This window comes from Centroberyx gerrardi, chromosome 19, assembly GCF_048128805.1.
Source record: "Centroberyx gerrardi isolate f3 chromosome 19, fCenGer3.hap1.cur.20231027, whole genome shotgun sequence".
Taxonomy (NCBI): Eukaryota; Metazoa; Chordata; class Actinopteri; order Beryciformes; family Berycidae; genus Centroberyx; species Centroberyx gerrardi.
In genome coordinates, this window is record NC_136015.1 from 16,864,669 (window position 1) to 16,886,672 (window position 22,004).

At 43.7% G+C, this 22,004-nt stretch overlaps 1 protein-coding gene across 3 annotated transcripts; it reads right to left on the bottom strand.

Moving 5' to 3' along the window:
• Positions 1-320: 320 nt before the first annotated feature.
• cgnb (cingulin b) lies at positions 321-21,614 on the bottom strand. 3 transcript variants are annotated; one of them, XM_078290390.1, is made up of 21 exons: positions 21,495-21,614; positions 16,211-17,400; positions 16,009-16,109; positions 15,829-15,898; positions 13,066-13,178; positions 12,347-12,479; positions 11,931-12,143; positions 9,210-9,358; positions 8,411-8,437; positions 7,580-7,700; positions 6,976-7,176; positions 6,470-6,568; positions 5,663-5,920; positions 5,164-5,334; positions 4,382-4,543; positions 3,968-4,057; positions 3,725-3,808; positions 3,465-3,583; positions 3,191-3,299; positions 2,283-2,446; positions 321-1,828 (listed from the first exon to the last, which is right to left on the bottom strand). In XM_078290390.1, the coding sequence occupies exons 2-21, from the start codon at positions 17,369-17,371 to the stop codon at positions 1,693-1,695; spliced, it is 3,681 nt and encodes a 1,226-aa protein (XP_078146516.1). In that variant the 5' UTR covers positions 17,372-17,400; positions 21,495-21,614; the 3' UTR covers positions 321-1,692. The 3 variants fall into 3 exon arrangements, with proteins under 3 accessions (XP_078146516.1, XP_078146515.1, XP_078146517.1); XM_078290389.1 differs by having other exon boundaries at positions 13,066-13,181; XM_078290391.1 differs by lacking the exon at positions 8,411-8,437 and having other exon boundaries at positions 13,066-13,181.
• Between the last annotated feature and the right edge of the window lie 390 nt (positions 21,615-22,004).

Genomic DNA, 22,004 nt, shown 5'->3' on the forward strand with positions numbered 1-22,004 from the left:
CCTAGACAGGGTTCAGGCCTGCCGCTGACTGGCAGCCCTCCCAAAGAGCTGAGCACCTAAAGGCAGGCTGGTGTGAGGTAACGCCACGCTGTCTTCAATGGCCACACCCAGGGCATAAGGTGATAGACGTGGCTACCAACGGTAATGGGGAGCCATTTTTAAAGAGAATACACCTGATACATCTGGTCGTTGTACAGTTCAATAATAATATTAATCAAAACGGGAAAAGAGAATTTCTCTATGGGTTTAATAAAGTGTCACATTTGTGTAATACTTTTCTTAAGAGATGCTGTAAAATAAAATGAGCAAAACGCACCTCTTTCGCTATACACAGAATTTATTCGAAATATCTGTGTCAAAAATTTTGGAAAAGCTTACAAAGCTTTGCACCACATATCAAATTTTAACAGCAAATTATTAAACATTTGAAATATCATAGAATCTTCATTTTGTTGTTTGTAATTGCCCCAAAAACACATTTTAAAAGTGACATGGTTAAAAGGTAATATCTTCATCAAAAAGTCATTTATCATATAACGTTCTTAAAAGGCAGGTGCAACAAGGAGAAATGTAAAACACTTCCTAATCCTAGCTAATGATTCTTCCAATAGGAATGTAGATGCAAGCACTGGCAAGCATATGAAATACTATTCAAATCATTACAGCAGCATACAAAGATAACACCAGCATCAACTGAAAACAAATATACAGCTATTTTTTAAGGCATTTGAGTGAAAACATGCACATGGACCAAACTAAATGCAAAAGCGGGCCATATTCATAAATATGGTCGTTAAAGTAGAAAAATTATAGGGAAAATGTTCATCTCTGAGGATACATGTTGCTACTGCAGCTGATTGTCTTCAACACCAGGTATGCACGGCTAGAACAGTGTAAAAATAGGGGCTCAGATTTAAATGGCCCGTCATTGTCACAGTCAAAGGTAAAAAAAGGCAAAACATTACATCACTTTACAAAGAAACACAGAGGAACACAGAGCTGCTAACAACACTGACAGATGCAACTTGTATGCCCAGGCTAACACAAAACAGATGAACAAAGAGAAATTATGCAACAAAAGAAAAAAAAAATGCAAGCCATTTTTTGGTTTAAGAGCAGGAGAAATTTGCAAGTCATGCATTAATGAAACAAAACTGGTAAAATATCTTGACACCTTACAGCATTTGAACAGAAACATTAATGTGCTACCACGGTATTCGTACAGTAAAAAGCCTTTTTGACAGCATGAGTCAAGCTGAAGCACATACAGCAAAACCCTGTATTTCCAAGTGTACTTGTAATGCCTCTCCTCAGCATAACTAAGCAAAGAAAAACCACAATTTTAGACAGACAAGACATGAAAGTAGACAGTGAAGCCATCGCAGCAGAAGGCGCCAAAATGTAATATAATTATCCTGACAAACTGTCTCTTTCGGAGCTATATTACACTACAACTGCTGTTCTAAAAAGAAAATCAAGAACAACAACTGCAAGGCAATTTCGTAGTGCTTGGCAACTTAGTTCTTCATACAACTTAGTCCTTCAAGCCCTGAGTACCTCTCTCTGACAATCTCTTAAAAATCGGCAACTTTTTGCACTGAAAAAAACCTGTCTATTCAAAGCATGCTTTTCTTTTTATCCTTCCTTTTCTGCTCATATCTCTCCGTTCTGTCTTCCTCGCTCCATCCTTCTCTAGCAGTTGGTGGTCTGTAGGTGGCTCTCGTTCAGGATGGTGGTGATGTTGTTGGTGTCATAGAAACCGTCCTCATCCTCAGAGCTGAAGGTGGAGGAGCCCAGAGCCGGCCGATGTGTCTGCTGCACCTTCCGCCTGGAAGATCAGAAAAAAACAACAACATCGACTGAGTTCTTCTTTATGGTTTGCCTACTTTTGTGCATTGCTGCTGAATGGATACAGACATCCGTTTCCATGAGGGACTTTTGTAAGTGATCCCTTGGAGACAAATCAATGCCTTGCTTGGCACACAAAGTGTCCAGCATGTTGCATAAAATTGAGCTAAGTGATTATAGGGTGCCACCTAGTGGAAAGTAGATGCAAGGTATTGGATATGGTGACTGTCCAACATGTAGATGTGAGTGCATAGGCATGTCTGCACATAAGAAATCAACATTATATGTGGAACAAATGTGTGCATGTATGTGTGTCTCTGAGGTGTGCGCAAAGAAACAAATTCCCAAATACACTGTGTGAAATATGGTGATTTAAGATCCTCCAAGATCAAAATAAATTCAATATTATGTTTGAACAGTAAGTCAAGTCCTACTTTAGCTCAGCCTCCAGCACTGTGACTTTGGCCTGCAGGGCTTCCTGTAGCTCCTGCTGCTCCTCCAAGTCCCTGAGAACCTTCCGGCGGACTCCCTCCAGGCGCTCCACCTCGCCCTCGCTCTCGTCCACCTGCCGCTTCAAGGCCTTCACACGCAGAGACAGCTGGGAACGGAGGGAGAGGCACGGGGGTTAGAGGGGAACAGAGGAGGTTACAGGGAGGGAGCGGAGGGGAAGAAGCGGGACAGAAAGGGGTTGGAGGGGAGGGGAGGACAGGAGGCCGGATGGGAATAGAGGAAGATTAAGGAGAAGACGTGGAGTTGGAGGAAGAGGAAGAGGAGCGACGGGAGAGTGTGGAAGTGGATATGGGTGGTTTGAAGGCTACATATGGGTTTATAGGGGAGCGGCCACAAAGGTTGTATATCCAGAAGAAAAAAGGTTGGGGCAGCAGAAAGAGGATAGGGGCTGGGAGGTCAGGGAGCGTTCTGGTGACCAAGTAAGGTTGGGTCAGGGTCAGGAGGGGTACAGCTAAGATTAGTCTTATGCAAAAGCAGCAGTTTACCAATGCGTGAATTGAATTTGTGAATCAGCAGCAGATCTAGGTTAAACAGTATTTGCAAATATTTCTTAGTACTTATTTTAATCTGCTTAGAGTGCCAGATGCACTAGGTTTAGAATGTACATACTAAATACTGAGTGGCAGAAAATGTAGACAACCACAGGAAAGTATTTGAAAATAAATGTAATGTACCTATCTGTGATTGACAACTTAGCTGATATTATGGACTGTCCTAAATCAGTAAAGTGCACCCATCTGATACTCTAACCAGGTTAAAACAAACACTAAGAATTACTTGCAAATAGTAACTGACCCAGGTCTCATAGCATATATTGGAGCAGTGGGTTTACCTGGTCTCTCTGCTCAGCGTGCTGGTTTCTCTCCTGGTCCAGAGTGGCATTTAGGTCCTTCAGTTTCCTCTCCATCCGTCTCTGAGACGCCTGGATACTGGCCTTCTCTCTGGGTGGGGAAATTCAGAATTCACATGATATTTTAAGGCTAAAATATTAAAACACACTTAAACTTACAAAATACATACAGAAAAGTAAGCCTCCCCATTTAGATAGATAGACAGATAGTATTTTTATCAGCATGTCTTTTCACATCATGTGTATTCAATCATACCTCTCTTCACTGCGGAGCCTCTCCTCCATCTCCTGAATTTTGTTTTCCAGCAGGGTGATTCCAGCCGAGGGCCGGGTCTGTCCCTCCATGTCTGCCACACGAGTCTTCAGCTCCTTCACCTGGGAGGAGAGCAATATGGTAAGGTCAATAAACCACTGAATTTGCAAAAATGTGCTTTAACTGTGGGTGTGTGTGTGTGTGCATTTGTGTGAATGTGTGTGTATGTGTGTGCAGGCACTGAATGAGATGCGTTACTGTACCTGTCTCTCAAGCGAACTCTTGTCCATCTCCAGGTCGTGTCTTGCGGATCGCTCCTGCATCAGGTCTGAACGAAGCTGGTCAATCTGAGAGAAGAGGAGAAAGAAGGGAGAGAGAAAAGAAAGAGACAGTGTAAGCAGACCATAGAGCTGTACCGAGAACTACCATTACATGAAGATATTTCCTGCTCATTTGCATGTGTGTGTGTATAGTCAAATATTTCTATGTGCACGTGTTTCCAGTACCTGATCTCTGCTACGTGTGATGCGGTCGTTCAGAAGCTCCACGCTGCTCTTCTCCTCATCCAGCTCGATCTCCATCGTCTTAATTTTATCCTGAAACACACACAAGAACACACACTTAGATACAGAGAAACACAGTGGCAAACAAATAAGTGCACTCATGCATTATAATCACGTTTTTTCTGTCCTATAAATCCCTCCCAAATGTCTTTTACATAAGAAATTGACTTATTTCTGACTACTTGAAAGCTACTCAAAGCTACTTGACCCCTCACATGCATGGCTCCCTCAGCTGGCCATTTGACCATTAAACTCTGTTTGCTGAGACATCACCGTATCCCTAATTTACTCCTTCCATCTTTAGACTCCCCAGTCCACGACCTTTGACCTCCTTCACCTTCCTTCATGACCCCTCACCTCCAGGCCCCTGATCTCCCTGGTGCGGTCGGTGTGGCTGCTCTTCTCCGTGTCCAGTTCGCTCTCCAGGTGTTTGAGGCGGCTGCTGAGAAGGTCTCTCTCCAACTGGGCGCCGTCTCTCTCCTCGCCACACACCAGCAGCTCCTTCTTCAGACGGGAAACCTGAAAACAAGGTGCAGGGGGTTGGGTAGTGTGTTTGTTTTAAAGGAGAGTGGGAAGTCCTTTTCTGTCTTTATATTTTCCCCCAATGTTACGTTAGCCAGGGAAGGTTTGCTGGGCATCCATGCTCTTTTTCAGCTTCGCCCTGCTACACTTTGATACAGTCACGCACACTGTCATTGAGACTAAATTGGGTAAATGTGTTTCCACAGGTTATCTCTTAGTACAGGGAATGGCAATTCATTATCAGTAATCTCGTTTATATACCGTAGGCACAAAGACTTTAACTTCTCAATATTCAGTTGCACAATCCATCTTGTCGTATCAACCTCTATCCTGTAATGTACTTCTTGCTTTTCTTCTTCTTTACACTCCTGAAAACTGCATTTTGGCAATTTGCAAATACTTAGAACTGATTGTTATCACATATAAAAAAAACAACAACCTTTGGGCACAAAGTAGACCAACAGTAAACAACAAAGATTCTTCTCTGCATTTCAAATAAAGAAGAATGGTAACACACCCACAGGCAAACAGTTAACTAACCAGTTTTCCACTTAAAACACTTTATTTATTTAATATTAAAGCAATATCATAGACTTTTTAGACTCCCTCTTCCTCACCTCCTCCTGATGGGTCTTCAGGTTGCCCTGGGCCCTCTGCAGCTCGGCCATCCTGTCCTTGTTGTTGCGCTGGGCGTCCAGCAGGTCCTTCCTCGACCGCTCCCTGTACTCATCCAGTTGCGTCTGCAGGGTCACCACCGACTGACGGGAATCACCCATCATCATCTCCATCTGAGAGGAGAGAGGCGGCGTGGTGGGGAGAGAGAGAGAGAGAGAGATGGAGATCATGTTTCTTTATCATATAAAACAATTTGCAGAATGGTGCTTCACCTGTTTTGCCTTCTCATGAAAGAGACATAGCAAGAGATGAATTAAGGTCTCAGACACTTGAAAATCTCAAAGAGAATATTTTCACACACTCACACAGACAGGGAGAGAGAGGGAGGGAGGGAGAGAGAGAGAGAGACAGAGAGACAGAGAGAGAAAGCGAGAAAGACTAGGGTTCCACCAATATGTAGACACTGATACTGATATTATTTGACTGAAACCACACACACACCTCTTTGTTAATCTTCTCCAGGGCGCGGTCCAGCAGTCTCTTCTGCTCCTCCAGGTCGCTCTTGCCCCTGCGCAGCGCCTCTCTCTCCAGGTCCCTCTCCTCCAGCCGCCGGGTCAGCTCGTCCCTCTCCTTGCCCAGGCGGGACGCTCCTCTCTTGGCCTCCTCCAGCTGAGACTTCAGGGAGCGGTTCTCATCCTCCAGGGCCTCCACCGCCTCCTCGGCCTCCGAGCTCAGCGGCATGCTGGAGTGAAGCCTTGTCTGGAGGGTCAGAAAATATACACTGCTTTGTACATTGGTCTGTTTAATGGCCTGACTGACTGATTTGTGACATGAGTCTTGAATGTTGTCAGGCCATGTGTTCATACAGATATGAGGGAACAGTATTTACCACATATACAGTGAAGCCATTAATGTTTGGCCAGTAATACACTGTTGATGTTTTGGCTCTGCACTCCATTATTATATCTCTAGCTCTTATATTTTTGGCACCTGAATTGATGCATGTACAAAAAGGGCTATAGTTTGTTACATATTCATCCTCTATGGTTGAAAATACACTGAAAACAGAGACTCTGCACTTTAACTTCATGGTCATTATCATTTCACATCCAAAGTAATACAATTATGGAGCCAAAACAGCTAACAGTGTCGCTGTCCAAATGCTTATGGTGCTCGCTGTATGCTTTATGTAAATGTATCTCTACTGAGAGATGTGTGTGTGGGAGGCCATTTCCTTTGTACTGTATGTCCAGTGTGTTTATATACATATGAGCGCATGTCTTTCAGCGTGTGTTTTTTGTGTTGTACCATGCGGGCAAGCCTCTCTCTGAGGCGAGTGTTGGCTTCCTGAAGCTCCTGGTTGGTCCCATGGTCCACCACAGTCCGGGCTGAGGATCCAACTAATGGCTAGAGAGAGAAGAGAAGAGAGAGAGAGACAGTGACAAAGAGGAAGAGAGAGGGAGAGAGCGAGGGTTGGGAGTGAAACCTCCTATCACACATTTGAATTCACTGAGTGTACATACAATATTAGGATCACCTGCACTTTCCATGAAATTGATGGCATGAATGCAGTTAAAAGCTTCAATCCTTATTGATTGTAGCTTTTATTATAACCCTTATTGATTTTACACATGAAATCCATTTCAATCATGCAAAGAGATGTATATGAAGGGGAGACAGGCAGGTTGAGACAATTGAGACACATGCTAAAGGGAACGCAACTCCATCTTAGGGGGGTGTTTTTCAAATTTTGCAAACAGAGTGTATATTCACACAGCCATTTTCTTATTTACAGAATCCAGATGATGCTTCACCTCCTTCGCCTCCTCCAGCTCAGCCTTGTCTTTCTGCGACTGGACCTTCAACCTGTCGATCTCAGACACGAGCTCAGCCTCTCTCTCTCCACTGGCCTTCTTCAGGGCTTGAAGCGCCTCGCTCTTCTCCTCTAACTCTGCCTTTTGTTTGTCCAGATCTGCGTGAGCCCGCTTCAGATCGTCATGGCAACGCTGAAGGTCCTTGGGATAAGTAATCAAAGATGAATAATGCGCGCGAGGAGAGGAATGTGCTCGGCCCCATAACAGTGTGTCAATATGAGTATAGTGCATGTGTGTGTGTGTGCAACAGGGTAAGAAAAATGAATGAAAATGAGAAAAAGAGAGAGAGAGATGAACTAAGCATTAAGCTTCAGCCAAGGGAAAAACCACAGCTGTATTAATGCCCTGACAGAGATACAGAGAGAAAAAGGTAATTGGGGTATGAATGGTGAATGAATGTGTAAGGTTGCTAGTATTATAATAGAGTGACGTGTGAAACACTCAATAAACACCATAAATACAACAGAGTGGATAAACCCATGCATTTAGCCCACATAGCAACCATAATCTATGTTCTCTGCCATGTGACTGACGTGTGAGTTACCTCTACATAGGAACGGTTATCGTCAAACCCAGGCATTTGTTTCTTCATGGCAATCAGTGAATCCTGAAGGTCTTTCAGCTCTCCCTCAAATTCCTCCTTCTCCATACGAGATTTCACCAGCCTGCAGGAAGAAAATAGACCTTAAATAACACATAGTGGTGACATTCAGTCTTACAAGTATACATACACACACACTGCAAGTCCACACACACACTGCAAATCCACACACACACACACACACACACACACTGATCCAACAACATGTTACACCAAAGACACTAATGACCAAAGACAAACAAAGCACATAGGACTTAACATATTGCTCTAAAGCATGAAAACGACACAACATCCAGAATTTGTCTTTTGTTTTATGGAGAAAGATTTTGCTGGATGTTTGATTATGGCAGTGTGCCTTAAACTGAGGTGCATCAGACACAAACTAAACTTACATTTTTATTCAAAATCAATTATGTTGATTAGAAATCAAATCAGAAAACGTGTTGTTAATAAGATCAGATGATTGGAACAAGAACAAAATAATCATCGGTCATGATAACTTGATTAAGACAAAATCAAATAAATCAATTAACAAAACTTGATGATTTGCTTGGACGATTGTCATTATTGGGTTTATTTTCACTGTATTGTTGTTAGTAAGGTTTATCAATCTAATAATCAAAGCAGATCTCATCAGGGACAAAATGCACCTTGAGATATGAGCATGTTGACTGAATTGCATGTTAGCATATCTCACATTCAGATTTGGCTATTTGGCTATGACTAAGCTAATCTACTCAAACCAAACACAGTGAGATTGATTTCCTCTCTCACATTTGACTGCTGCAGTGTTTCCCGTTCCTGCCCAACAAAAAGTCAGGTGAAAAAGAAAGAGTGCATGCATTAAAAAGAGGCAGACCGGAGAGAAATAAAATATCACAGGACTGGACCAAAGCCAGCTAACACAACAAAGTTACACTACATCTTTAGTATTCATATCCCGTATGACAGAACTGAAGGTTTCAGTATGAGGCGCAGGTTCTTTTGAACTCAAGAGTATTTCTCTTGAATGCGCCAGTATCACAAAGCAAATACTTGGGGGCAACAATGCCACATTTAGCAATCAGATAGAGTACGTCTGATGTTTGACCAAGGCTAGGAAAAGTTACAACTGTTAGTTCAAAACAACAGAGAGTAGCTTTTCAAGAGATAGCCTTGTTATTCATCTCTCACTTCACTAGAAACATATCATTGTCTTATTATGCTGACAATGTAATGGTATTGCTCAGTAATACAGGTTACACAGGTTACTGCTGTGACTAGGATCTATACATAATACCACAGAATACAACAGTGGATGGCACTATGTCTGCACAGAGCCAGAATATGGAATGACATGGTTTTGGTGACATCATGTAATGTATGTTGATATAATGTGTGCCATTTACTGTTTGGCTGCCACTTTCGTCACGAGTGCCTATTGTGTTATGAGCTACACAGAACTAGACTGAACAGATCATTTGCTATTTGTTGATATTTGGTGAGATGATGTGCTGTATGTTGATATTTGGTAAAATCGTTTGGCGAGATGATGCACATTATTACATAGACATCCTGTGGCTACAAGACTCACTCCTGCTTGGTGTTGTGCAGCTCCTGTGCTGTGTCCTCCAGCTGCATCTTCCACTGGTCTCCCTGGTCCCTGTAACTCTCCAACTCCTCCTCCAGGGACAGCATGGACACATTCACCCTCTGCCTCTCCTCCTCTATCTGCTCCTGGGACTGGTCAACAGCCAGAAACAACACACACACACACACACACACACACACACACACGCATGCACGCACATTAAAAAAAAGGTATTTTGGAGTTACGATACGATACGATACGATACTTTATTGTCAGATTTCTCTGAAATTTGTCATGCATCATAGCAGCTCCGTTCAGAATAAACACAATGACATGACATTGCACATAAAACACATAACCACACCACATTCAATTACACATAAACATCCGAATAGCACATAAATAGCAAATAAATAGCACAGGGACCCTCAGTAACCCCCATATTGCACTAAGACGCTGTATTGCATTCTCCACCCAAAATCCTAATTTTACACCTCACCATTATAATTATAATTATTGCACAGGAGTCCCTGATTGCATTTCCCTGACTGTTATGGGTTTCTAAGCATAATACCTGCATGAACATTCAACGTATAACATAGGCATATTCCTGGGATTCAGTTACATGACTGCTGTGCTGTTGGTTGGCAAACAACAGACATGTGACTGTAATCAAATGACAGCAACAGACCGAGGATGGATGCCAGAGTGATAAAAACTTTGGGTGGGTGGAGTTGCGAGGTGCTACCCTCCTCATTTTTAGGACTTCTACAGAAGAAATAATATCATGAATATCAAATGAGATGCAGTAGGCTATAGTCGACATGAATGACAATCCAACCACTTTGATCCACCTCTAGCCAATTAAATCACCACACCAAATGGAGCTGCCAACCTGCCTGCTCATCCTTATTCCTCCTCTCCGTCTGCATGTAACTTTTTCCTGACACTGCTGTCACTGTTACCAAAATCTGCAAAGTGATCTATTCCTGTATACAGATGCTTTGAATTTCCTCTACACTGCATCCTACGGTTCACCCAAAATAGACTACTGGTAGGAACAGCAGCTCTACAACAGAAGCTTAACTAGAAAAGTTTTACATGGCAATCATTTGTCTGAAAATTTCTCTTCCCCTTGTTCTGTGCATTTCTAACTGAGCGTATTAGAGCCTGACTTTCTGAAATCCTGGCACGTTTCAGCACTGCGGTTATTAAATGCATACCATACTGACACATAAACCAGAATGACAAGACAAAGACTGGATGCTTGATGGGCTGATAAGACGTGTGTTTAAGTGTGTTTAAACAGACAGTCTAATTCAACATGGAAATTTACAGGAAAATGTAATTAAATGGCAAACACTAACAGCACCTTACTGACACATGTAGACAACTGACTGACAGGTAGAACCAGATGATTCTCCCACCAGACACTTTCTGACTGACTGTTAATGTTGACATCTTAATTGTGCATTAGCAGACTATAATATAACATAGAGGAAATATTTTCAGCCATCAGAAACTTTGAGACATATTCATTTTAAGGGTCATCATGATTGCAGAAAGGCAGGTTGTGCTGTAGCCATCTGAGAGGTTTATCTATCCTGTAGCCTGCATGCCCGTATGCAAGCAGTATCACAAGGATAATCACATGACAAATGCTGAAAACATGTTCTTGGCTCTGTGTTAATATGCTAGTATATAATACATTCTGAGATGGAAAAAACAACATAAAAAATCCAACAAGATTTTCCTTCTGCAGTTTTTTTTCTTTGTTGTGCTTCAATTGTGATGAAAGAAAAGCTGATTTGCATTGTGTTTGTGAAGCAAATCAAATACCTCACACATTATTTTAATGTGGCTTCCCAGTAGCACAGGTCCAAGCCTTTATGTACTGTATGTTTCTGTATTCTGCCCTGTCTGTGTGAGCACAGTCCTGTTTGTTCTTTGTTCTGTGTAATGAATCACTTGTGCTGGATCAGTGATAACAGAATTACCCACTAACACTACTAAACCATCACTTTGTGTTTCTTATTTCTTTTTTTTTTCTTTTTTAAATTGAACGAGGTATTCCCATTGAGATTAAAATCTTTTTCAAGTGTGATCTGGCTGAGAACACATCATGACAAACTAAGATGCAGACAAACATCATACATCAGTGCGGTGTTTCAGTGATGAATAAATCTCCCACTGTGGGATCAATTAAGTGCTAAAAATGCTACTATTTTTATTTTATTTCCCTTACTTTTCATTTATGACTATCATTGTTCTGTACCATTATTCTCCTTGTTGAGTTTTGATGCCATTTGTATCTTTTTTCTTTCTTTCTCTTTTGGGGTGAGATGTTTTTAAAAGTCCCTTAGGCACAGTTTGTATTCCTTTTTTTTTATCTCTGTTTTCAGTGATTCTATCTTCTTTGCTAACAAGGTAAGCCTAAACCCACTGCTACTAATTTACCACTAGAGATAAATCCAATAAGTTCCACTTTTACTACATGCTTGCTGAACTGCTGCTGCACTCTGGCTCCATTCCCAAGAGAACTGACTGGAAAAATTGAGTTTTGCTCTCTCTTCACTCAAACTAACTTGTTGGTTGCAAGACATTAAAATTTTGTGTTACACTAATTTCCCCCTCCTGTACAACATTAAAGACTGAATTTCCCACAGTATTAATGCAGGATAGGTGCCTTTATCCCACTGTAGTGATCCCCCCAGCTTGCCGTACCTGTGAGACCTGCTCCATGGTTCTCCTCAGGTTTTCCATGTCGTGGCTGTACTGCTCCCTCAGAGCCTCCATCTCTCTGTCGTGGCACTCCACCTCCTCCTTCAGCGCCCCCTTCAGGGCCGTCAGCTCCCGCTCGCGCTGCCGCAGCGTCTCCTCCTGCCGCTGACGCAACATGGCCGCCTCGGCCAGCTCCGCCTGCAGCGTCATCACATCCTGCAGAGAGAGAGGTGGAGAAACACAGAGATAGATAGATAGATAGAGATAGATAGATAGATAGATAGATAGATAGATAGATAGTCTGTTAGCAGTGCATTGTGCAGGTGTGTGTGTGCTCACATTGTCTGAATTCAACCTGAGTGTATGTGTGTGTGTGTGTGTGTGTGTCTGTGTGTGTGTGTGTGTGTGTGTGTCAGTACCGTCTGTAGTGAGTCTGTGTGAGGCGAGTTCTCTGCCACCCTCCTCAGCTCCTCCTGAAGCTCAGCCAGCTGGTCTTCCTGTTGACGCAGACGAGACTCCGCCCCCTCCCTGGCCATCCGCACCTCAGCCAGACTGCAAGCACACACACAAACACACACACACACACACACACACACACACACACACACACATACGTGTTATCAATAATCCAACACCAGACTCATTGAAATGCCGATCAGTCAGGCAGTAAGCCAACTGAAATGACCCATCAACAAAACAGCCACAGGAGCAATAATTGGAGTTGGCTGTTAAGAGCACATACTGTACATGCAATATATACACACACCCACACACCCACACACACACACACACACACACACACACACACACACACGCACATGCACACAGTAGATCATCAAAACAGTATTTGAAAATAATTCTTGGTGTTTGTTTTAGCCTGTCTGGAGTGCTAGATGGGTGGGGTTTACTGCATCAACACAATTTAGATAGTGTCACATTAGAGGACAGAAAAGTATGAAAAAAAAGATAAAGATCCTGGAAGTCCCACCTCACTGGCACCTAGGTAGACTAAAACAAATGCTAAGGATCATTTGCAACTGCTATTTGACCCAGGTCCAACACACACACACACACACACACACACACACACACACACACACACACACATACACACGCACACGCACACACAAATCCTTACTCATCATAGACCCGCTGTAATTCTGTCTTGCTGTGGTTGAGTCGTTCCTGAAGCTGGGTGTTCTCATTCAGACTCTCATCCAGCTCCTTTTTCAGGTTCCCATCTGATCCTCCCTTCTATACACACAAATACACACATAGAGACACACACACACACACACACACACACACACACACACACACACACACACAAAAAGTGTGTGAGAGAGAGCGAGGGTGAGATAGAAAGAGGAAAGAAAGACAGAGAGAGAGACAGACAGACAGACAGACAGAGAGAGGGAAACTAGAAACATTAGAACAAAGTATCACCCCCAACCTTGCCACTGCAGATATCTACCCTTTATTATCTCAAACTTTTGAAAAAAAAAAAAAAAAGAATTGGCCTTGGATTCCATGCCCTAGTTTCTGACAGTCAGAAAATCTTTAGGAGAACAGGCCCTGCCAATGTGCTCAGACGTTGTGGAAAAAAAATAAAAAAAACATCTCCTCCACATAAACAACTCTCTTTGACAGGCTGGAGGGTATCTGAGCAGAAGAGCCGGAGCGTGGCTCATTCATCGCCCACACTGTTCGTCAAGGTTCTCTATTCCTGAAAAGAGGGTATAAGAACAGCCTGCCCATGAAACCCCTCTCATCCTCCTACACGCTCATTAGAGAGACACACTCACACAGAAACAGAGACAGAGAGAGAGAGAGAGGATCATCGACGTTTTGCTCCTCAGGGGACAAACGTTTCTATTACTAGTCTTATCAGCGATAGATTATGAAGATACATTTTGTACAGATTTGTTTCATTTTGTCTCTCCCCCCCCCCTCACAGGACAGCTTGTAGATAATCCTGTTCTGGGATGATTCAGTTTCTCTCTGTTCTAACAAAAAGATAAAGAACTGAATGAATGAACTGAAGATAACATAATTGAGCAGATGTAAAAGCTCATTAGACTGCTTTTGAACCCTTGGAGTAAATCGCATCAGCTGCAACCTTATGTGTATTAATCATCTGCAATAAAAGACATACTCCTGCCCTGCTAAATACAGAAGTAGGCTTTGCTGATATACTTGAGGATGATGTAATAATGTCATAAAGCTTCCAATAAATTCCTGGTCTCAAATAATAGCCTGCCTCTGTTTTAATGTTTTGACAAATTAACATCTCTCTCTAATAACTCCCCAGCCATTTTATCATTTTAAATAAACGCCTACGCTACTATTAGACTTTTTACAGTGACAGGTGTTCCCTCTACACACACACATGCACACACACACACACCAGCTGTCTTGGACTCAGGTAACCCAACACACCAGCATGGGTTCCTCAATTAACCGGGGGAAACAAAATACTGTGTCAGTACAAACCCTCCATAGCTCTTCCACTGACATACATTAACTGTAACACTGCAGTAAACCAGCCAAAACAAACCACTAGCCAAAGACATTAGCGGTACCAAGGGAACTTCACTCACGCTCGTGAGCCAAGATGCTTCAAAATGTGAATAAACCTCTTAGATGAAAGGCTAAGTGTGGGTTACTACATTAATCTGGACATTGGATGTACCACAAATGCCCCATAGGCAAGACACAGACTTTGAATGAGCCCTTATTGTAAAACACACATTCATCTCACCCTGCTCTTATGTTTTGGTTTTATACAGACAAGAGCGATGTTTTGGTTTAGGACCGGAGCTGGAGAAGAAATAGCCTCGGGCAACAAAACAGTGTAAAACCCTTCATCCTGCAGTTGAAGCGTGATGTTATGCTACCTCAGCTACTGTATCACTTCTTAAACTCCTCTAGCCTGAGATGACCCCTCGTAGACAAATGAGCCACTACTGACAACAATGAGCTAAGATGGATGGCGTGGTTACTATGAAACACATGGAGCCATGGTGCAGCAGGACCCCACAGAGAAAGATCTGTCCCGGCCAGCCAGCTAACCCCCAGCTGGTGCAGGGTTCCAGTCCAACTCAATTATTGATGGCTCTCAATGACTGCGCCCTTAACACACTGGGCCCTAATCAGCTTTCCTCTGCAGGTGCATCGTTGCCAAGAGACAAGGCAGGAGAATGATTCACAGGCAGCCGCGGTCACAATTTACAACACACTGAGAATTACGCAATAAGGGATCATACATACTCAAGTACCTATACAAAGCCACTGTCATATGCATGCATTATGAGAAGGTCAGGACACAAAGGAATAACTTCTGTATGTAGATTTATGCAAACGGATGAAGACTTCAAGGCTGTAGTGTGCAAATACTTCTCATAAAACCAGGGCGCAATCTATTTTAATGAGGTGTCAGAGGAGCACAAAAGTGCAGGGATGGCGCCAAAATTAACGGCAAAATCCTCAGCATGCCCCTTAATTTAATTTTTGCATTTTTTGGCCTGCCAAAACAGGATCCTTGGAGACAAACTGGATGAAGTAGAAATTTCATATCCTCAGAAAGGAGGACAGCCTGCCAACCACCTGTTACCCTCAACACAGGAGCCGCTCTATTGAGAAGATTACTCCCATCTCAGATACCAAATAACACAACTTTCCAGTCACTTATTTGACCAAATTGTTAAACCTGCAACTACTGCTACACTAACGAGGAAATCATTTCTCAGGGCTTATATTGGAGATCAGAGCTATTATCAGCAATTGGGCCACCTTAACCATTGTATTCAATACAATTAAAAAGGCAGAACTGATTCTGGATCAGTAGCCAACTGCTACTCATAGAGGCTTGATATTTATTGGTTTTGATGTTTCTTCATACCTTACAACTGCTGGCTGTGTCATAGACGAGGATGACCTTTCTTTTGATGGATGCCTCACTCTCACTGGTGCTGATGAGGAAGGATTAAGAGGGACAAAACAGTGGACTACTGATTAGACAGGGAAATCCACGTATCAATACAGCAATGCATCGATTTATCATGCTTGTAGTCTCATTTACCCTTCTTTGAGGATGTTGTAAATAGCTTGCTTGACCTGGGCATCCTCCCCACTGATGACCTCTGCACTTTGACCCTGGGTCCTCAGAGGGGCAGATATCTCCTTTAAAGAGAGAGCAAGTGAAGTAAGAAAAAAGAAGCAAAACAAAGACTATTTAATACCCACAAACGGTAGATAACAAGCGCCCTGTCACTGATACTTACAGGCTTTTTTGGTACAGCTGGAGGAGTGTCCTTGGCAACAAACTTCCCCGGTGACTTAAAGCTCGGCTTGGGGGCTGCAAGTGCTGTCACCTTGGCAACGGAAGCAGGGCTCTTTCCCAGGCTACCGCTCGCCGGGGCAGATGACGTCAACAAATTGGAGGAGGTAGAAAGAGGAGAGAGGGGAGTAGCGTAGGGGTTTGGAGTGGGAGAAGGAGGAGAGCGAAGGGAAATTTCAGGCTGAACGTCTTTTCGAGCATCGAGACTTCTGGATCGCCTCCGTTCGTCGAACCTGAGCCGCTGCCTCGCTCCAGAGCGGCCCCTGGTCTGCGGGGCGCTGCCTGGCGTTCCACTGTTGAACTTGCTGATGAGCTTGTTGATGGGAGCCAGTGAGTTGGTGTCTATTACCGGAACAGGCTCTTCCTCGGTTGACACTGGAGGAGGAGGTTCTGGGAAAGACTCCAAAGAGGAATCCATATTCAGTTTTTTTCCACTGTATCTTCCCAGTGACCCAGTGAAGTCAACGCCATTTTGCTGGGCCCCTCTGGGCCCCGCCCCGTTCAGTTTGACAGGTTTCAGCCCCGCTTCGTTAAACTCCTCCCTATTGGACCACTCTCTCTTTTTTTTCTCAACTCCGTTGGCAGTAACTTTGGGTTGGGATTCAGCCTTCGTCTTCTCCACCTGTCCGTTTCTGCCTGCTCCACCCTCCCCCTCCCCTTGGCTCCCTGCTTGCCCATCCCCAGGAGGTCGCTTCAGGGGACTTCTAAAAATCTCCCCATCCTCATCCTCTGGTGGAGAAACAGGGGAGCTCGCCATATTTCCAACAGGACTATAGGGGTTTGGGAGTTCTGCTGGTTCCTGGCCTTTGCTCAGACTGTTGTAGGGTGAGGAGGGTCCTGAGCTGGGGTTTGGAGTCTGGGCTTGAGTCTTTAGCTGAACCCCATATGAGTCGCCCTTCTCCCCATCTTTCAGGACCACGTACGGCTGCCCAGAGATTCCCTGAACCCGTACTGCCACCCCATACTTATTGGAAGGAGGAGTTGCGCCGTTGCTTCCTCTGGTCTTCTCAGGATAGCCCCCGCCTGTGTCATGGAGATCCTTGATGAAGCGGATCTGAACTCCATAGTCCACAAGTGGCTTCTTCTCTGTGGAGAGAGCGCTCATCTTCACTTCCTGGTTTCTGTACGAGCGGCCTGGGCACACCGGGAGGAGAAAAAAAGCACAAATTCAAATCAGCTGACTCACTGGAACAAGTTACAGAAACAGTAAACTGAACATGACGTACAGCGAGTCATGGGTGCTAAGCCCCTTTATCATTCACTCCAATTATTCATTCAATAGCAAACCACAATACAGACCTGCTGAGAGGGAAATTCTCACTGACCGGGTATTTTAGCTGTTGCTCAGCTGTTTGCCTTTTATTGGCTCTCTGTTGCTGCTACCAGGCTTTACACACAGACCTTCATTGTTTTCAGTCAATTACTCACTAATAAGTCAGATAGCTCCTTTTAACTTGTGTCACTCTCCAAATTCCCCTCTCTTCATAGTTTTTTCTTGGTTTATAACTTTTTGTGCAAATGGCCTACTTCTTCCCAGGTGGGGTCACAGCATGAGTCAGCCAGCATATCAGATTGTCTGGTATATCTTGATGAAACTCTATCATCGGCCCCTGCTGCTCTAGAGGCAAAATTGTCTTCGCTCACAGGATGTATTGTATTCATGTCATGCCAAATATGCCACTGGGGCACTAACAACCTCTTTGTACAGGTTTAGGCCTACTTTTTGAGACGGTGTGTTGAGAGAGCAGGACAGAGAGAAAATGGGAGTGTTTGTGTGTGTGTGTGTAAGAGAGAGAGAGAAAGAGAGAGAGAGAGAGAGAGAGAGAGAGAGAGAGAGAGTGAAATGGGTACATGTGTATGAGCAGGATGTACACAGCTCATGTTGATAATATGTGTCAGTGTGTTACTGGGAGTGGTCACACACACATCACACCACACACCAAGATGATCAATATGTTGCTTCTCATTTACATAGGCATACTCAAACGCCACTGGGTGGATGTTTTTATCCAATTTACATTACAGCACCGTGAATGGATCCTGTTATTAAATAAAGGACAGTGGGCCGTCCACCTATACCGTCAGACAGTTGGAAAGCAAAAAGGGAGACAGAAGACAGAAATCTTGGCCAGATTTGGATCCTAGGCTGGCAGTGGCACACATGTATCTTGACTATATAGGTGGATATGACATGACATGAGTGGATTGTTACTACAGGTAGCCACAGCAGGAATTGAACCCCTGATACTGTGTTAGTGCCACACTTTACTCACAAACAAATGGAACTTAGGTGTTATTGTGTTAATGGCCACCGAATCTTTAGTGTCTTTCTAACAGCACAGTCAGCGATAATGTAAATAGCATAACCTAAGGGTGTCCAACTTATATCCCCTAAAAATGGGCTTGATGATGAGCACTATGGGAAGGTGAATACTCCTCCTATTGTCCAGGCTCTTTGGAGCATGAAACACTGGGGGCTATGTTAGGAATGGGCCCCCCTCTCTCTCTTTCCCTTTGCCAAAGCATCTCCCTAGTCTCCAGACTTCAGAGTGGACTCACTCAGGCGTAGTCTGTTTACTTTGAGCTCTGCATGCACACACACTAGCTCAAGAGCATGCACACACACAGATATGCAAGGGCGTGCACATGCGCACACACACACACACACCTGCCCTCCACTCCCCATCTGGTCGCAGCGTTGATGCTTTATGTTATGTTCCCATGTGGTTTGGTTATTGCTTCAAAGTGATGCAAAGATTGCCTACAACAATGTGGACACTGTGTGTCTGTGTCCATGTAATAATCACCACTCCTTTTAATAATGGCTCTATAAACAGACAAGTAACTAATAAGTAATGTGCAATCATGTTAAAACATTTCTGTTGCTGCGGTCACATTATCACACAAGGCCGACTTAACATACAGTGTAATCTCTCTTATAGGCAAGCCATGTGCACACATGTACACACACACACACACACGTTCATATTTGAGCCCAGTGTCTTGTTATTTTCAGTTTACAGCGATCACCACCACACTCCACCCCTAGTCTGTCTGACTTGTCCATACCTGTGGTGCTTATAGGAGATCTGGCTCACAGGATTTGATCATTGAGAGGCTATTAAACAGTAACCACCTCTAACTGACTACTGGTTACAGTGTAACACACAGCTCCTTGACCAGCCATGCAGTTAGATTAGCCAGTCAAAGTCAGCCTTTGTCTTTCCTAAAAACATTCTCAGGATTCCAGACATTCTCTTTACACTGAGCATTCCACGTGGTTTACATTTATTTAAGGAGAACAGATTAAGAGAAAACTGTACAACTGGAGAACTAGGGCAGCATCTAATGAATGAACAGAAGGGCTTAAGGTCTGTAGGTTTAAGCTGAGCGAAGGTGAAGGTCTAACCATGCTGAATTTCAGTTAGCAGGATTGTGAAGACACTAATTTATATATACAATGACCTGAAGGTGGGTGTGACTGGAAGGTTGCTGGTTCGAATCCCTGAGCTGGCTTGGAAAATCTGTGCTGGATTAATGAGTGATGCTCTCCCCTCCCTTCACTGATATCAAGGCACTTAACCCTCCACTGCTCCAGTGGGGCTGACCAGTGGCCAACAGTATAATACTCACAGGTGTGAATGTTTTCCTTGGGTAAATAAGGATTTTTAAAGAAGTAGGAAGGAGCTTGGTTGTATGCTTTCAGTAACCAGTAGCAGAGTCATGCTCTGTGACAAGCAGCTCACCTAGGCCTCCTCTCCAACAAACCCTCTTGTCACAAGGAATGGCTGTGTCAACAGAGAGAGGAATGTCACCAAACGAGCCTATCTGCCGTCACTCTTCCCTTTCTCTCCACCCATGCATTCTCATTTTCTCTGCCCCTCTTCTCGCCCCCTTCTCTGCTTCTCTCTGCACCTCTACTCTTCAACTTTCTCCCACAAACTCCCTTGCCCTTAGGTAACAGAAACACGTTCCTTTGATACCTAAAAGGTATCATAACAATACTTACCTTTGGCTTTGGGTGGGTGTGGTAAAAGTGCTACATATGAAAAGCAATGGTGGGCTTTTGCAGCTATCAGTATTGGGTTTGAGGATGGGCAGAGTAGGTGAGATAGGGATGGGTTCACTTGCGTGTAACAACAACAATATGTTAATAGTCCCTCATTAAAGGGACATGTTTATCCAAACACGTCAAAACGAGCTTTACATGTGCCCCCAAGCACTATTTTCAGGTCAGGTCTATTTCTGGACCAAATTGTGTTAAATGTAACTGAAAAAGATCACCTTCCAACAGCTCATACCTTATCCATCCACTGCCTTATCAGCTCTAAACTAATTGCTGGTGAGAATATATGGAGGGACTATCTTGAGGCTTATCTTATTTTCATGCAAAAGTTGGTCTGGCTGTTGGAGCCCATGTATACTATGAATAAGCCAATCACTATGCATTGTATTTCCATGTCAGACCTCACAATATTTACATGGCTTGATTCATAATGCAATATCATATTCAAAAAGCTACGTGTTGCACATTATCAATACATCAAATGAAACACTTGAGACAGCCATCAGAGCACGAGCACCTGCCTCCTCCTGAATGAATTGCGTCACACCCACCTATCCGGTCAGTCGGTATCGGTGCGCGTCGAAACCGGCTTGTTTACATGAGACAGTGCGACCATGAGCAGAACGGCAACAACTAACCTGCTGCCTCCAAGATAAACAACACACACACACGCACACACACACACCTGCCTTACAAGAAGATAACGTCGGGTCCTATTTGTAGTCCACCTGCTATAAACCACCACTCATATCCTCTTTACGCACAGCAGTCAGATCCAATTATAGGCAATAGCCGTACGCAGTCGGCTGAGTGAATGGTACACACTAATCATTGAAACATGCCTGTAACCAAAGGACAAAAGGGTTTTCCGTCGGGCGTTTTAGGTCATTATCGTGAGCAGGAAAAGCTGAGCAGAGTAAGACGGCTGCCAACGCACCACAAAGCCACAGGTGTCCCCTCTGCTTATCCAAATATAATAAACGCCCGCTCAGCAAAACGCAGTCAGCGCGAAATCCAGAGAAGCCGATCTGGGCTTACAGCACCGCTCACATAACCCGAACGATCCAGCACTTTCCCACGTAGTACACACCAGAAACAACCAAACATCCTGAATGAATAGAAAGTAAATAGGAAGCTGTGTAAATACAAGCAAATACTGCACCTGCAAGGTTGATGCAAATCGGACGCCCAGGTTCTTTTTCCCCTGTCTGTCAAAAGTCCTTGTTATTGTCTTTACAGTAGCAGCTCTTCACAATGTTGGTGGGATCAAAAGATGTTCCTCAATGAACTGAGGACATGAGGAAAATTCCCCCTGCTACCAGAGCAACCTGTTGCCAGTACATCGGATAGCCATCGTCCCGCCTCAGCACCGACTTCATTGGTGGGAGACACGATGAGAGGCGGCGCCTGCTGTGAGCTCCGTTTCATCCTCTAGAGGGGTAAACACGGCCTATATACCACGGGACATCCATTCTGTCACCAGTTTGAAAGTTCCTCATACATTTTGTATACATTAATCAGTACTAACACAGATTCTGAGGTAAACTAATAACAATAATAATTTTCATTCTACAGTAGTTCACTAATGTTGGTGCTAAGACAATTTAGGCTACTGTTGACAGAAAAACACTGTTCAAGTTAAGAATCATGGTAGCTATTTGGGTGATATGTT